This window comes from Lonchura striata, chromosome 12, assembly GCF_050655825.1.
Source record: "Lonchura striata isolate lonStrDom1 chromosome 12, ASM5065582v1, whole genome shotgun sequence".
Lineage (NCBI taxonomy): Eukaryota > Metazoa > Chordata > Aves > Passeriformes > Estrildidae > Lonchura > Lonchura striata.
Window position 1 is genome coordinate 7,158,552 of NC_140714.1, and position 17,560 is coordinate 7,176,111.

At 45.3% G+C, this 17,560-nt stretch overlaps 1 protein-coding gene across 2 annotated transcripts in view; it reads right to left on the reverse strand.

Annotated features, from left to right (window-relative positions):
* SYNPR (synaptoporin) overlaps positions 1 to 15,815 on the reverse strand; it is a 101,500-nt gene extending 85,685 nt beyond the window's left edge. For both annotated transcript variants that reach the window (XM_021537249.3, XM_085590340.1), the window contains exons 1-2: positions 15,701 to 15,815; positions 15,547 to 15,612 (exon numbers count right to left, since the gene is read on the reverse strand). In XM_021537249.3, the coding sequence (XP_021392924.2) occupies positions 15,547 to 15,612; positions 15,701 to 15,718 (84 nt within the window). In that variant the 5' untranslated portion in view covers positions 15,719 to 15,815. The remainder of the gene's footprint in view (positions 1 to 15,546; positions 15,613 to 15,700) is intronic.
* Between the last annotated feature and the right edge of the window lie 1,745 nt (positions 15,816 to 17,560).

Here is a 17,560-nt window from a genome sequence, read left to right on the forward strand (position 1 = left end):
AGGTAGACTCTTGCCTTATTTATCTCTGTAATTCATCAGGCATCAACTTCAGGCAGCAAAGTGCTGCCTCAGGCTGCACTCCATTTGCTGCCTCTCATGACTATGAACAGCAACACAAATGAGATCCATCTGGTGTGACCAGGACACACATTGCTCTGCTAAGCTCTCACAGCAGCTTGTTATCAAGAGGGACTGGAGAGAGGCTGACCCCCTCCAAGAGTTATGAAGAACAAAAAAAAAGTAATACTTGTAATTCCCACTGAAGAGCCTCATGGTAGTGTTCTTAGAAAATATTACGCAAATGTTATTTCCAGTTCAAATCTTTTTTTAAGATTCTTGGAAGATAATGGTAAAGTGTCTACACTGAAGAGCACTCATGATCTCTCCAATCTCTCAAAGAGCAGCACAAGCAGGTTTTTCAAATTCAAGTATGATATTATCCATGAAGGACTCAATCTTTGCATCCACAGGAGGAAAACATCAGACAAAAGGTTTAGGGGCTTCCTGGTGGTCTTCAGGGATGTAAAGCTTGGCTGAATGGATCAGGGCCTGAACAGTGTGCATTGTGCACATCCACATGGATACTCAGGGAGTGCTGAAATTGGAACAATTATGAGAAGGATGAATGAAGATATTAAACATGCAAAAAGTTCAGAGAAAAGCCACTTAAATTGAAAGGGATTTTCTCATTTCTAATTCAACATTACTAATTCAACAGCTGATAAGAGTTCTCTGATCTCTCCAGCATGTCTCAGATTTAAACAATTTTAGGCATTTTTGTATTAAATAGCCTTTCAAATATTAATATTGTAAAAACAGAGGGAAATGCATATGCATATTAAAGCATGCTTGCTTCACAAATACCACTAAAGCAAGCTGATACAAAGCCATGGTCTCCCAGCCCCTTAGGGGGAAAGACAATGACCAAAAATCAAGACGTTCCTCCCCCAGAAGCATGCAGATATGCTGCCCTGGAATATGACACCACACGTGTTAGAGGTGGATGAGTGTTTAGGTCCAAAGTGAGCACAGAACTTTCCCCACAGAAGTGGGCATTTACTGCAGACAGGGACTGAGCACTGGAGTATCTTGACCCAAGAAATGACATCTCAGCCTTCTCCACATTTTGCTCTTCATGCAAAGCTCACCAGACCCTCGTGACTGATGCAGCTCTGGCACAGTATGAGCTGTTAATGTTTAATAGGCGTCTCCTATCCCCAGTGGTCACTGTGACAGCAGGGAACCAATGTTTATGATTCAACACTTCACACAGAAATCTTAGATGTGGCTATCTCTCAACAGGAGGAAACATCTGAAGAATGTGTTTTTCTGATATTTTACTTCCTGAGAAATGAAGGGTGCTTTCTGTATGACTCACATCCATGTTTTTCACTTGTGATATTTTTAAACTCTGAGATTTAGCACTGATTGGAATGCAAAAAGTGTGAGTTTTCTCCTGTCCTACCCCAAAGGGCCTTTCAGCCAGGGACAGGTGACATCAGGAACTGGGAGCAGATCATCTCCAGGTTTATAATGGAGGTAGAAAGCTTAAAAGGAACAGCTTTAGAATTTATGAATGCCAGCCATATGTGAAAGCTAAAAGGTTTGATGAAAAAGAAGTAGACAGACTTCTTTCCTATGAGAACATAATGTGTATTTGAAAACAAACAGAAAAACTCATCCAGAATAATGGCTCCTTTCTCTCCTCTCCAGCCAAAAGTATCTTTACAGTATAGATGAGAGCAAAATTATAAAAAATGCAGTTAATTAAATACATAATTCAAAGTGATATCCTCATGACAAGTAATGCAATGCAGATTGTTTACATTAACTTCCTCTCACTGCACATTTCTTCTCAAATTCTGCATGCTTATATTAGGGCATTATGGAGAAACCCACGCCTGCCCTAGCTGCACCCAGACTGTGCAGATCTAAATTGTCCAGTCCTCAAAGAATCAAAAGATGCAAAAAACAAACACAACAAGCAATGATAAAAGAGTTTCAATGCTTTGAAACTGCTTCCCAGAGTTCAGCTTCTCTTTCAGCTTGGAGAAGGCTGAAGGGCTCCTTGCTGGACCAAGGCTCACCATAAAATTTCATTGGCTGGGCTAAAATGTCTTTAGCATCCAGCCAATGTAAATGCTGCCTTTCTTTAAGTACAGTTTAGTTCCTTTAAAACACCATTCAAGAGACCTAAATGTCAGCCTTGAGCTCAGACACAAGTAAGTGTTCAAAGGAAAATCACAGGCAAGATTTTGCTCTGGGCAGAAAGATTTTGCTAATGGTTTCATGAAACTTTTTTTTTTTTTCCTCCACAGGAGCAAAACAGCAGAGGAAAGCTGAGGCAGAAGAACCACACAAGCAAGTCAGAACAATAAAACCCAGAAACTAAAAGGTAAGAAAAGGGTTTCTGCCCAGTCAGGGGGAAGGTGGCTGCAGATGCCCACAGGATGCAGGAGCACACCAGGCTCCTCTGTACTGCCAGTGTGAATAAACAAGAGTGAATCACCAAAACATCTGAAGCAACTCCTTTTAAAAGGAATAACCTGCAAAGGACTGAAAACCTGACTAATGATTAAGATCAAAAGGGGTAACATCAACACAGAAACCTATTCAGTCTATACAAAAATGTCTCCAGCTCTCCAAGTGACAGGGAACACACTGTTTGCTTAGCAGCAACACAAAACTGTACAAGATACAGAGTTTAAATTTCCATTCAGATAAGTTATCTCTTCCCCTCCCCACCAGCAGCTTTTAAAAGATTCATCTTGAACTTACAGCACTGGAGGGTTTTTTCTTCTCAGATTTTTAATTCACTGGCATCATAAAGACCTTTAGCAATTTACAGTGTGAAGAGCACTTTCTCCTCAGATTGCCCTGCTTTGAGTCAGTTTGTACACTATGGTTACCTCATTACTTACATTGCATTACACAGGGGCAAATGCAGCAGGCACTGCAGCAGATGTGCCCCAGGGCCAGCACAAGCCAGATGTTTTCCAGGGCCCCACATCAGGAGCAGGGCTGGGCTGCTTTACCTCAACTGTCCCTCTGCAGTGCTGAGCCTGGCACAGACCTCTTGCCTTCCTTCTAGTCTGAAAGTGGGGTAAATCAGAGGAACTGCAGAGGACACAGCCACATCAGCAGGCTACACTAATCAAAGCGTTGCAATTAGAGAAATTAAAAAAAAAACAAAAAAACAAACCAAACAGAAAAAAAACAATAACAAACCACCAAGTCAACAAAGCAAAAATCCCAAACCTGTGGGAAACACCCAAATTCTGTTGAACTGCAGAAGGAACACTAGAGGAACCAGAATATATTTCCTCCTGCCTCTTGTCATGATGGTCTCAGCTGTTTGTCCTCCTGCAAGTCAGAGGGATGCAAGCCAGACTCCTCAAACCCTCATGACACGCTCCCCCCATGTAGTTTTGGTGATCAGGGATAGAGCAAAAATTACAGGTTTAGCAACTCCAATGCACAAAGTTTTCACCCTGCCACTCAATTACTGACTACCAAAATGGCACCTGGGCCAGAAAATCCCATGGGTTTTCTTTAGACGTGTTCAACGCACAGCATTCCCACATCTTGTTGCCTGACTGCTAGTTCTGTGAGATGTCTCTTTTTCATAAGCACTTCCCATCTCTACATGCTACATATTGGCTTTAAATATCACAAACAAATACAGGTGGTAAAAATCAGAATAGACTGCAAGAATCTCACCTCCCTCTTTGAAGGCACCTGTGCTTTCTTGGTGGGTTAGTGAGCTGCTGCAATGCCAGGAGACCAGTCCATAGGGAATACGTGACCACTATATGTGGCATGTAGAATCTGATTTTTCTGCATACCACCATATGGAACTGAATCTCAGAGGCATCAAACGTTTACCTAAACTCCATTAATGTCTTCTGCAAGCCAATATTTATAGCATACACACCAGTAGCTGCTGTCAGAGTGTGTATAAATGTTAAACTGAACTGTTAAAGAAACATAATGACAGATGTAGAGATGCTGAAGAGTGCAATCTATTCTAATTTATGATAATTTATTTCCATCATCTGGAGCCCTATTCAGAAGAGAAAGCTGAATGCATCCCAAAGCGCATCATGGGGTGGAGTGTAAAAATCCCCAGAAAAAAAAATAATTCTCTTTTAAATGAAGCAAGAGTACTCTTGTCCTAACACCCAGGACATGCTTAGCAATCTCTCTGTGCAGAAGCAATACAGATGTGGGGTACTCAAGCCCTGCCTCTTGGTAGCTCGGTGACACACGGGTTTCAGTGCAATTTGGGAATAGCTGGGAACTGTTTGTCCCATGAGAGATGTCTGATCACTGCTGAGTCACTACTTTTGGGGGACTAAGCTGCACAATGAACATTTATGAGCTCTGTCAGAGCCTCTCCAGCTGCATGCATGAACAAACAATGCTGCACCCATGGGTGGCCAGCACTAACGAGCACATAAATTTGAAGAGGGGAAGCCATTTTTAGAAATGAGTGAACTATGCCATGGTGAGCTTTGGCAGTAAAGAGCTTTTCTATTTGATTTCTCAGCAACACAAGCTGTGCTGGATCAGTTCTGCCATGAGACCTGAACCCCATTTCCATCTCCTGTTGCTCTCATTCTGCTTTGGAGAGGATGAAAAAAAGAGAAGGGGGGAAAAAAAGCAGTGGCAGCACTTGGTCCCTACACTGGGGACCACCGCTGGGCTGTGGAGGACCACGGGCAAGGAGCTAATTTCCATGGCATCATCCCTGCCTGGGAAGCAGCAGTGGCAGGAGGTTCATACCCCGTGGCACAGCTAGCATCCCCTGCATATGTCAGCCCGCCGTGGAGCCAGCTCCTGCTGCCTGCCAGGGCCTCACAATCTGGACAGGCACAGATTTTGTGCTGGAACAGGCGCCCTCCCTGCAGAGCTGCCTGCCACGAGTGACAGGCTGCCACAGCAGCCCACGGAGCCAAGGCAGCAAAGCACGGGGGCTTAGGAATGCTGATTCTTGCTGAGTGGACTGTGCTGCCCCTGCACAGCTCTGAAAAATGCCACAGTGGGCCAGAAAAAGGGCTAAGCACACAATATATGCATAGACTACAGCACCAGCATGCACTCATGGACTTACATGTCAGATGACAATTTTCAACCAAATAATTTTCTGCATTTCAGACTCACTTGTCTTTTCCCAAAAGAGTTCTCATCTCTCAAAAAAATCTTGACTTTTCTAAGTGCCAGTGCTAAGGGCTTGCAACATCTAGCCTGGGAAGACCACTGCTGTGCCTTCAGTGGGTTTGGGTTGGCCCCTCACGCTGTGCCTGCTCTGGAAATCAGCTGCCACAGCCAGACTGAACCATCCCAATGGGCAAAAGGGTCCCAGCACTGACCCCTCCAGAAGGACTGAGCCTGGGGCATCTCAGCGAGGTGTGCAGAGGACAAGAATACAACCATTTCTGTAGAGAATATCTCTTTACAGAAAAATTTTGTGTTGAGATATTGTAGTTTCTGTCACAAATATTTCTCCATTCATGATCTCACCAAAGTGCCAGTTTTCAAAGGAAATTGAGATTAAGAATTATTTTTCCCTCAAGTAAATGAAATTTCTTTTCCCAAAGCCGCTCTACCAATGACTCCTTTTGATGTAGCAATGACAGTTTCTTCCCTGACATCTTAGGTACAACCCAAATCACAAAGGACAAATACTCCACATAATCCTCAATCACCTGCTCCAGCCTATAATCCATGAGGAAACTCCTTCTAGTACCTTTTCTGCTGCTCTGTGCCTGGCTGCAAGGAAAGCCAGCTGCCTGCCAAATGCTCCCAAACTGGGCACTTGGCTGGGATTAATCAATGGATATGCCAATCAACAACATACAGCATTGCTTCTGCTCTCTGACTGAAAAATCAAAGTTTATTAATTATTCCACTTGAAATTAAATCCCTTTCACAATAAAATCTTCACTCTTGGCCTCAGCCTTCTCAACGAGTAATTCCATCAAGGAAACTCTTCTTGTAACACCGTTCACAGAAGATTAAAACGGAGTGAATATGTTTAGAGAGAAACTCTGCTGAGCCATACTTGTGAGTAATCCCTCTGTCCACATGCCCATGGGTCACCAGTTGGAAAAGGCAGCTTGCAATGCACTCAGTACTTGGCAGTGAGCAGCTTTTGCACTTTTATCCACCCTCAAATGTATCCTTGCATCTACGTGAAAGATTAGAACAAAATGCTGCTACGACACAACAGCACATTCCATGTGTATCAGCTCACCAAGATCAAAGGCATACAGCAGTGAAGAATTTAATTAAAATGTTAAAATTAAACAAGAAGGCATCCATTGTTTAATTTTTTGGCAGGCATCTTCGTTCAAACTGGGTCCTAATTCCATTCCAGCATGCTGACTGCCCTTGGAGATGGCAATCAGGAGAGCTCTGCTGGATTTATCAGCCGCTGGATTTGGCGGTGGGGGAATCCCATTCTTGCTTTGGCTTTCAAGCACAGTCCCTAAAAAAACCCTAAGAGAAACTGCTCAGCTTCAAAGGATAATTACTGCTATATACATATACTGCAGTGATAAGCCAATTTCCAGTATCAAACCTAAGCCCCTTGGGCTGGGCACAAGATACACCCAAGAGCATCATTCCCCCTTACAGTCCCAGAAGGGAGGTGTGACCTTGCCATGTTCAACCACTTCAAGACACCCTTCCCTCCATATAAAGGCTGCTTGAAATGGGGTGAAAAACTGATGCAAAGAAGTGGTGTTTTGTGGGCAACATGACCTCTGTGTGGGGACCAGCAGGGGTACACAGCCCTGTGTAAAACCCTGATGTGGTTTTAGACTTGCATGCAGATGGGGGCTTTGTCTTGCTTGGTTTTGCTTTGAGCATACCTCCAGCACACAGACAGGGAAAAGATTATTCTGAAAACAGTTCAAGCAATACTCAACTTTGCTTGTTCAATAACTGTAAGATATTTCCTGGCTTCCTAGGGTATTTTGGGATGAATGCTTAATGCAGCTATAGAACATACAGCACACCTCAGGGAGGCTGAACCAAGAAGCCAGATGTCTCCTTGAATTTTGGAAACCTAGAAAGGAAGATTTTGCTACTTCTTTAACAGTATTTGGGATGCCAGAGAGACTTTTCATCTAATATGAAGATTGTCAAAAGCAGTGTCAAACATGGAGCCCCAATACAAGCACCCAACATGCTCGTGACAAAGGATTTGAGCTGGGGTTTATCACTTCAAGCCAAAGATACTTTGGATTTGCATCACCTGAGAAATTGCACAGGAGGGTAGAGCATTAACATCAGGAAAAGAGAAGACTGAGGACAAACACAGTAAACTTTTCTTTGAATTTCAAAGAGCTACTGTAGAGTTGTTACTATTACTTCCTGATGTATCAATGATTTCATTTTGAAATTTTCTGGGCAGAATTTCACATTCAATACTTCAGAGTTTTGAGAACTCCTAGTGAATATTCAGTCAGGCTGTTCACAGCAGGCTCTGGTATTTCTCATAGAATAAAGATCAAGTTGACAGGTTGGGGCGTTTGCAAGAGAGTCAAATCAGATTTATTTCTGACAGCAAGTCTGAGACCGTACACCTCTCCTCTAAAAATGTATAACACTTCATTGAAATCCTCCTGCTTCAGGTTTTCTCCTGCTTCCTTAACACTCTCCCTCCTGCACATTTAAGTGACTAGGATGGAGTCTTCTTATCAAAGTGGCTTCTCCAATTCAGCAAAAGGCCCCTGTGTCATAGTCTGATCACTGAAAACATCCTCACTAACTTCTGCCTTGCAATGGCCCTGCCAAACTGGGCTGGAACATCTGCACCAGCACTTCTCCAGGACCTGGAGCCCTCAGAGATCCTCACAATGTTTGTCCCAAGCCTCAGACTGCACCACTTCATACTCCCCACTGAATTTGCTCAGAAGCTCCCACAGGCTCTGCTTCTAACAGCCTTCTCCCAGATGCTAAGGCATTCTGGAAAAGGCACAGACAGAACAGCTTGCTCAGAGAAACTCAATTATCTATCCATTAGAACATTGGAGAAAAAAAAGCAAAGGTAAAAAATAAAGGGCAGTGAGCACATTACTTCAGCCTTTCCTGAGCCTTTTTCCTGGGTCATGCACCTACCCTGCTGCTTTAAGGGCCAAAGTTGACATTCAGCTTGTGAGACCTTTCTTTCTTGCTCTCAACACTGAGGTCCATAACATTTGCTTCATGCCACAGATGGCTGCTCATCTGGAAAACCCTCTCTCCTTAGGGGCCACACCAGTCTAATCCTCTGTTGATCCTTCTCCCCTGGCAGCATTATGAAAATACTTCACCATGACAGAACCCAAGCTGTCCAACACAAGGCTCTCCTCCCCCCCACCACAACCAACCTCTGAGCCTGACCCACAGGAGTTCTCCCTGCACCATCCATTCCAGCTTAGATTTGAACACTTGCAAATGAGTGCAAACACCCCATCCAAAAATCAGGAATATGCACTCCTGGATGTGCCTGCATCCATGGGCTGCTAATAACACAACACCTAATATTTTTGTTTATATAAAATATTCCTAGAGAATACTTCCTTACTTAAATAAATGTTATATATCAAAGCCTTTCAATGACATAAATAATGTCTACAATTATAATAATTGGAATCCACATCACTTTATGTGATTTAGGATTTTCCTTAAGAATGGGAAGCACTATTATCTTTTTTATCTGAGTGAAATATTCAGAATGGGAAAACAATGCTTTCCAACACAAACATGAGAAGTCTCTACCATGGCCAGAAGATAAAACTGTGCAGATTAAAGGAAAAGCTTACAGTTTGCCTATATTCAGTATTCTTTTGCTTTTGCCAAAAAGCAAGCAAGCTGTCACCTTAGCAACAATGTCACACTTTGCAGCACATATGCCACTTTGAACAAACACCTTAAACACAGCATCTCCACACTGTATATTCCTTTCTATAATGTTCTTAACAGCACTCTGTAGACCTCCCTGAGAGTAAAATCCATGAAGACCCCTCTGGCAGCTGCTGTGCTGGACAGACAACCAGCCAGCCAAGTGCTGTTTTCCACACTGCACTCCAGGCCCATACTAAGAAGCATTTTTATTCAGTGCCCAAGGGGAAAGCTGGGCTTGCAGAGGTGCAGCTTTGTCTCCCAGCACCAGCCCTGTGCAGAGCCCAGTGTCACCTGCTGTCTGCCTCTCCTCTTTCCCTGCTCAGGACAAGGTCCTCTCCCCTGGAGCAGAGTGGAGAACTTCACCAAGCAACACGTCCTGCCCCTTGGGACCACACACAGTGCCATGAACACAGACTAAGCCAGGGACCTGAGGAACCAAATGATAAGAAGGGTTTCATCAGAAGCATCTCCAAGCCAGTCCTCTCCAAACTGCAGCATCTGAATCCAGAGATGTCAACACACAGGGAGCTCCAATTATGCAGATGCTGATTTACAGGAGTGATGACTGAAACATCGCCCTCATAAAAATTGTCAAGGAGACTTTAACTGTGTTTGTCTAATAGCAGAACCCTCTATCTCCACACATCTTATTGCTAGTTTGAAAGTCAGATCATTTTTGTTCTTCTTTTCATAGAAACCTGGTTTGCATATATAATCAAATTTAGCATTAATGAGTCTCTTTTTTCATCTTCTATTCCTGATGCTTCAAACAGCCACACTTGGATAAGAGCAGTCATTGAAATGGCTTGCCATGAGATTTTACCAGTTTCTCCCAGGAACTTCCACAGCAGCAGCATGTAACTCCAAAAAGTCCTGCTCCTGGAGCCCTGTCCCTCAACCATAATTATTTTATACCAGGTCACACTCTGGGCTGCTTGAGAAACATCAGGATTTAAATGAACTATTAGGTGACATTTTAAAATCAGCTCTTCCATGATCACAACATGGTCCTAAAATGGAAAATGGTAAGCATTTTCCAGATGAAAGATGTCATTTATTTGCAATGTGGTCAGGCACTGCTGACCTTTTCTCTTCCCCTGTATCAGCATTTGTACCATTTTAACAGCAACTTGCTGATAAGCACAGTTCTCAGTTTCCAACCAGATATGCATGCAGATAATCATGGATGTGAACAGCAAAGCAGTCAGCTCTCTGCAGACTGCATAAAACATGTGACCACAAGGCAGATTTCCTGTTCTTTCAGTTGTGTTCTAGGTTTTCAGTCTGTAGAGCTCCCAGCTTTATTCTGCTACCTTGATCTAAAACCGTATCTTTTATCAAAGCCAGAGGTCTCAGAATTGTGAGACTCACAGAAGTTGAGACTTTAGGACCACAAGGTAGAACACCACACAGGCACTGCTAGTGCTTCTGCTGCCTTTGTGCCAGTCCCACTGGCAGAGTGACAAATGGCCTCCACACCTGCCTTCAGTGAGACTACAAAAACTTTTCAGATCCTCCCTATTGCACGCCACAGAGCCTGATGTCTAACAGCAAAATCCACTTCCTGGGTTCTTCCTAATAAAAATAACTTGTCTGACAGAGTTCCCTGCCTGCAGATTGCCCCATTAAGTGCTTAGAAGTTGCAGGCCCAAAGCCAAAGACAAGTGAAGCCTGTTCCCAGGGCTCAGGTCTCCTGGATGCTCACATCTTGTTGGTTCATCGTGGCAATTTTTGCCTGCCCAGAGCTGCAGTGTATTTTGCATGCATTATGCTAAGCTGCCTATACGAAATCATCCAATTAATGACAGCTTACAGAGAAGGGTTAGTTACACGGTAATTACCTTCCTAATATTAAAATACCATAGAAATGGATTTACATTTTTTAATTTAGTGACACATGTTTTACTGACCTGACACTATACATACAAGACCATTGAGGCAGCAACTGGGACTCAGTTTACAAGAACAGCTAAGTACTTACATCCCCAGGCAGACATCAAAAGATTTGACAATACACTTTTAACATGTGTATGTGCTTCTTACACATCAAGATGGATGGGCCCAGCACTAAATTCAGCATCTAATCCTGGCATTGTATAAGCAAAATCACCAGGCAATAAGAAATAATACTTTTTTTTTTTTCTTTTTGGCTTTTCTTTCAATATGTGGGTAAAGAAGATCAAACACTCAGCTCTTCCACCCTGCATCCATGAGGAGCAGTAAGCTTCAGCAAGCTAACCCTTCTCCATCAACAAAGTATCTGCCCATACCAGAGTAGTCAGCAGCCTTCTGGTTAAGCAAAAAACAAACACATATATGCAAACGTGATGAAGAGTCTCAAGCAACTATAAAACATCTCAGGCCTATAATATACTAGACAGAGCAAACTACTAATCACACATGCTTCATGGAAGCATTACCTTCTTATTTCTTTCCCATTTATTTTCAGCATCTCAAGATATCTAGGCTTTTCTAGGGCACACTTGAAAGCACGCAGCTACTTATGTCCATTTATATGCATGCAAATATAATCCAACTAAAGCGCTCCACGGCCAGATGAGCAATCAGCACTAGGACAAAAGACAAGACTTATTATCAGTCTTTCAAGATTCAGATTCCCTTAGTCTTCTGAACACACATCTGTGTGCAAGGCAAGAGGTGCTAACCCTTTCAGAATCTATACCATCAAAGCATCAAGCTTGACTCTCGCCAGGCAGGCAGCAACCTGGCCTTTTTCCTGGCTCACCAGTCAAGTGATCACAGTGTGAAGCCAAGGAAGAAAAGCAAGGTTAGCTCAGTCCATGTGCACCACACACAGATTTTTCAAACAATCTTCATCCACTTTCCCCCAGAGATTTGTTGTCCAAATGCCCTGCAATGCTTTGGAACTCTTTGGTACATCCCATGGAGATGCTCATGAGCAGTGATGAAAGCCAGTCATGCAAGACCTGCAATGTATTTTTTCTTTGCATAAAGGCAAGAAATAAAACAACTCGGACACATTTGAGTTCACTGGACATCCTAACATTCACTGCCAAGTTGTCCTATTAAGAAAAGCCATAGTGTCCACAAGATTTGTCCTGCAACATAAATTATTCACAAGTGCCCTGATAAAAGCTGCACTGGCTTACACAAAGTTACAGCATGGCCTTTGTGCCAAAAATACCCCCTGCCCAGACACAGCTGCAAGTTGGTGGAGATGGGAGCTCACTGCAAGGTATTTTAAAACACCAACCTATAGACAACCATCAATGCAATCACAGCATCTCCTGACTGGCACAACAGTGGAGTTTCTGCATCCCTGCTATTTATGGAGGAATACAGGGAAATACATTATGGATTGCACTGCAGTTCTTGTTAGTTTACAGGAAACTGGACAAGTTTAAGGTAATTTGGGTTTGCAGAAGGAAAGTTTTTTGTTGCAATTCACAATGTAATTAATGCACTCCACTACCACCCATGCCCCCTCTGCCCCCCACAGCCTAGGGATACAAACTTCCCATTTTTACAAAAATAGTTTTGCCAGTAACAGCCTAAGTACAGCAGGTAGCTCCTATACCCATCACATTCCATGAGGAGAGCCTTGCTTTTCACTTAATTTCCTCTTCTAGGGCTCCAGAGAGGTAGCAAGTGCAAAACAAATAGACCAAAAGTGACAAACTTGCTTGTCCTGCTCACTTTTTGCAGACCCCAGTAAAAGCAGCCTAAACACATCCAGGGAGTCACAGGACTGAAGTTAATCCAGGGAGATGAATGAACATATTTCTTCTCTTTCTTCCTTCCTTATTCATTATTGTCAGGTGCATGTATTAGAGAGTTATTTTTCAAATGAAGTTGTAGGAGTGTTTGTGACATTGCTACTGGTTGTAGTGCCACAGTGGATTATCTGAGAAATAAGCTTCAGAAGAACAATCTTCTCATGCAAAGATCTGTGGAGTAACAGCCGAGAGGCCAAAGATGAGCAAGAACAAATAACAGCTTTTAAACAGCTCTTCCCTGCCCCCAGCACATGCCATGAGTTGACTCAAAGCTGGAAACACCCATGCCTCACCCAGTGCAGCTGTGTGCATTTTTCCAAGTTCGAATTTGTGATCCACATTCTTTATTGCCAAGGTAGAATTCAAAAAAATGCAACTCTTGCAAAATTGCTACAAGTCAATTTCTTGTTTTCTTTTCTTTCTCTTAACCTTTCCCAGGCCTGAGCCAATGTTGTTTCTTAATAGCTTCTAAATGCAATTTCTTGTCTGAAAATAAGATTACAATGTACATGGGAAATACAAATGAAAACATATTACAGTGCTATGAATATTGAGAAGAATCAGCCTTATCTCAACAGCTTCTCTCTGGGTGTTAGGTGATCATCAAAGTAGGAAATTGAGAAGGTCAGGTAAGGTTCCTGCTCCTCAAGACAGAGGTCCACGTCTGAGCCAGACTACAGGCAAACTGGAATATACACACCTAAAGATTAATTCTGCAACAGTCACAGTTTCACATCTGAGAAACCCAAAGCCACTTCAGTTGCCTCCAGACCCGCAAATGTGTGCACCCACAAACACAAGAATTCCAGCAGCAGAGGTTCAGAATGAAGACGTGCTGACCGCAGAGTCACTATGAGCCACCCCAAACCACCCAAAAAATGAGCGAGAATTCAAGGCTGGACTGCACGGACAAGCTGAGGACATTTTCAGCCTGCACCACCTCCACCCTACCAGCCTTTCTGAGGAACTCCCACAGCTCTGCCATCTGTGCTGCAACACCACAGAGCCTCCCCCCAGGCACGAGAGCCACCCAACGCCCAGAATCACTGCGTCACCAGCTGGGCTATGAACTTTATTCCCTTGCAGATGCAATCTAGGACTCAAGTGGGAGGTGTTAAGGGGTGTATTTAACTGTTCTGATCAAGTGCAACAAGGTCTGTGAGGCTGCTGGGGGACATGGAAAGAGGACACAGAATTGACTGGAGCATTTGGTCTTCTTTTAAGGTTTAAAATTATGGTTAGGTCAACAAAAGGAGTCTGAGAGAGAGGTGGACAATTAGTTGGGACTGGAAATGGTAGAGAGAGGTGGACAGCAGTGTGGAGGCATGGTGAGAAGAGAAGGAAGATGGGAGTAATAAGATTAATTGAATAGAGATGGAATTTGAGTAATCCGAAAAGCCTTTCAAGTATATATAAAAAAAAAAAATGTCTTCCACACTCTGAAATATCAGAAACTAAATTGTGCTTCCTTCTACTTACACATACATGTCAAATGGACAGTAAGTAATTTCTCAGATCATCTTAAAGGTAAACACACTCTGCACCCCTTTCCTGTACTCCTTTATTGCCAAGGGCTGGCCCACTTCGGCCGTGTCAGAAGAGCTCCGTTTACACACAGCCGCGTGTGCATGTTGTGTACACACACAGGCAACGTGCACTTGCAGCAGCCAGAAGAACTCTCTACTTGTGGCTTCCAACCGTGACAAAGGCAGCTTTTACATTTGGCTGCTGGAAGAAGTTACAGACCCAGGAAAGTGCCAAGAGAAGAGTTCCCACTCGCTGTCCCAAGGATGCCAACACACGGACTGGGGCGGGAACAATTTTCTCCGTGGCACAGCCCATGCTCATCAGCCCAGAGTCCTTCCCAGAGGGCTCACTTCCCAAGCTCCATCAGACATTGCCTCATCAGGCAGACAGCCAAAAGACCACGCTCCCAGCAGCTATTTGCCATGGGAACAGCTTTGCTCCCTGTTCTGTCCCACAGTGAGCGCTGCAGAGTGGCTGAGGCACCTTCAGACCAGCACCCAGAGCTCAGCCCCTGGGTGTCCTGACTTCTCCTTGAGGCAGGAGCAGCAGCGTTGGGTGGGTTTGTAGAGCTCTGGGTAAAGAACACAAGTGACCTTGTCCATCCACTGCCGCGTGCAGGTGAACCCGCTCTGGGGCCACCCTGTCCCAGGCCATGGCACCACCACATCACCAACACCCAACTCCACAAGAGCTGATGCTTCAAGGTGCCCAGCAGGGAAGAGGAGCTGCTTCTGGTGAGCAGGGACAGAGTCTGGGGCGAGCAGCTGCCCCCAGACACTGAAACACCCCCTAAGAGGCAGCCTGGTCCAGGGTGCACGTTGCAGGTGCCAACATGTGGATAAACACACCCGCACAGGGATGCGCCCCCCAAAATACACGCCTTACATAATTCCCCAGCCAGTCGGCGTTAGGGGAATGTGATTAATCCTCCATGACATGTTCTGAACTTTCCGTTCAGAGAGGCTCTCTGCTCCCGCAGACCTACCGGCGATGGATGTCATTTGACCTGCAGACTTCACTACGAATGAGCATCAGCGCGACACACAGTGACATTGCTCCGCACACCAATTATCTGCCTCCTTCCCCGCTCGGCCCAGAGACAAGTTTGCTAAATGCATAACGAGGATTTTATATTCCTCGGTGTTGGTTGGTTGTTTTTTTTTTTAATTCGTTTACAGTCAGCACACGAATGGGGGGGGGGTCACCAACAAACCCAGCCCGCCCCGCCGGCCACAGCGCTGTAGGACGCGAGTCCCCGTCCCCAGCCCCGCGTCCCCGTCCCCAGCCCTGCCCAGCTCCCACCTGTTCCGCCGGGCGCGCACTTTGGCGGCAGCCCCCCCGCAACCCCACCGAGCCCGGGACTCACCCACTCGAGCACCCTGAGGAAGGCCAGCGGCTCCTTCACCACGCGGAAAGTGCCCGCGGAGGCGAGCTGCGGGCAGAGAGAGGGGTCAGCACCGCGCCCGCTCCGCGCTCCGCGCCGCGCACAGCCCGCCCCCCGCCCGCGGGGCTCCGCGTACCTGGTCCACCGCCACCATGGCGCCGCAGCCCCGCGGAGCGGAGCCGAGCGGCGCGGAGCCCAGCGGAGCCTCCCGCCCGGCAGCCGGGATGCGCGGCGCTGCCCCCGCGCAGGCCGGGCGGAGCAGCCGGGCGGGGCCCGCGCCCCCCGCGCCGCCCCGCGGAGCCGCCCCGGCCCCCGCCCGCTGCCCCCGCCGGGCGCCCCGGCCGCTCCGTGCTGCGGCGTTATGCCGCTTGAAATTAGTGGTGTGGGGGTTTTTTGTTGTTGTTGTTTATTTGCTTTTCTATTTTTGTTGTTGTTGTTGTTGTTTTCTTTTTTTTAAATTTTATTTCTGGCAGGAAGGAGAAGGAGGACATCGAGAAAAATAAAAATAAAAAACAAATAAAAATAAAAATAAATAAAACAAACTGCCTCCTCGCCGCACGCACATAAACTATTAATATTTCAATGCGTGGTGCCCGCTGCCCTGTGCTCTTTCCGTCCCCTCGCCCCCTCCCGGGACGAACTCGCTCGGCTCCCCCGCGGCCGCAGGGCTGCAGCTCTGTGCTCTCAGCCCTCGCTCCCTCCTGCTTTTTCGAGCATTTCCTTGACAGCAGAACAGCGTTTTCTGCCTTGCTGCTGTCCTGGCCTCGTTTCCCAGCAGAGCCTTTACAATTCGAACGCATCCCGGGTGGCACAGCCCGGCAGGAGCGGAGGTTCCCCGCGTCCATCCGCGCTCACCGACCGCGTCTCCAGCTCCTTGTGACATTTAAACGGCGCTGGGAGGATTTTGCGATGGAGCAAATTCCTGCCCCAGTAAAGGCTCAGGACACAAATCCATCAACCCGTTTATGAGCACAACAGCCTCTAGATTGAGACCCCGAGTCTGGAAACATTTGCATATTCAACTTCACTGCCACCCTGATAACCAGTTGTGCCACCAGAAGGACACCAGTGCTCAAATAGGATTTCGGCCATAAGTAGGTCAGAGATGTGCCTAAAAAATACCTGGAGCTTTTACTCCCTGTAAGGAATCAGCCATCTGCAAAAGTTAAATAAGTCAATTAGTTTTGCTCAAACTACATCTCTATTATAAAAAAACCCCAACAATAATCTAAATGCACTCTTGGCGTAAACAAGATGGGGGGGGTAGGAGTCGGAAAAAGATGAATCTATGAAGTTTTCACTGGAACTTGAGGCAGATGATTTTGTGTCAAAATCACAGATCTGGAACAAACTCAGCTGAAATCTGGCAGCAGTGGGACTGGGTCCAGATTTTTAAAAATTTAAATATTTTTTTAAAAACCATATTAAAAACCAGCTTTCGGGTCAGAATGACTTTTTTTTTTTTCAATTAAAAAATCTTGTATTTTCTGTGCTCCTTTCTTTCTCCCCTAAGAGAAAAAAAGAAAGGAAAATGGATAATTTTCCTTACAAAATATTATCAAATAAGCTTTTATTTATTTATTTATATAACATCCTCTAGGAAAATTGAAACACTTCTCAGCAATTCTAGGAACTGCCTGCTGGTGGCCCAGTGCTGTGGGAGGCAGAGTCCCTTCACAGAGGCAGAAGGAGAGAGCATCCATAAATCTCCAAGAAGCACAAGGAGCCAGGGATGCACAATCATCCATCTGAGTTTCAGCCAGAATTTCTCCCACTGGTACAGAGATGCAGAGCCAGGTCACTGCAAGCCACCTGCCTTCAGTTCTTATGCTTGAAGAAGAAATTATCATGGAATATCCCATGCTGGAAGCGACCCACAAGGATCATTGAGTGTGAATTAGTCTGGTCCCCAAGAGTAGCAGGGTAACATTCTCCCTCCTGCAGCGATTTCCAGCTCTGGTGTCTGGTATTCCCACCAACAAAGCCCTGGGCTGTG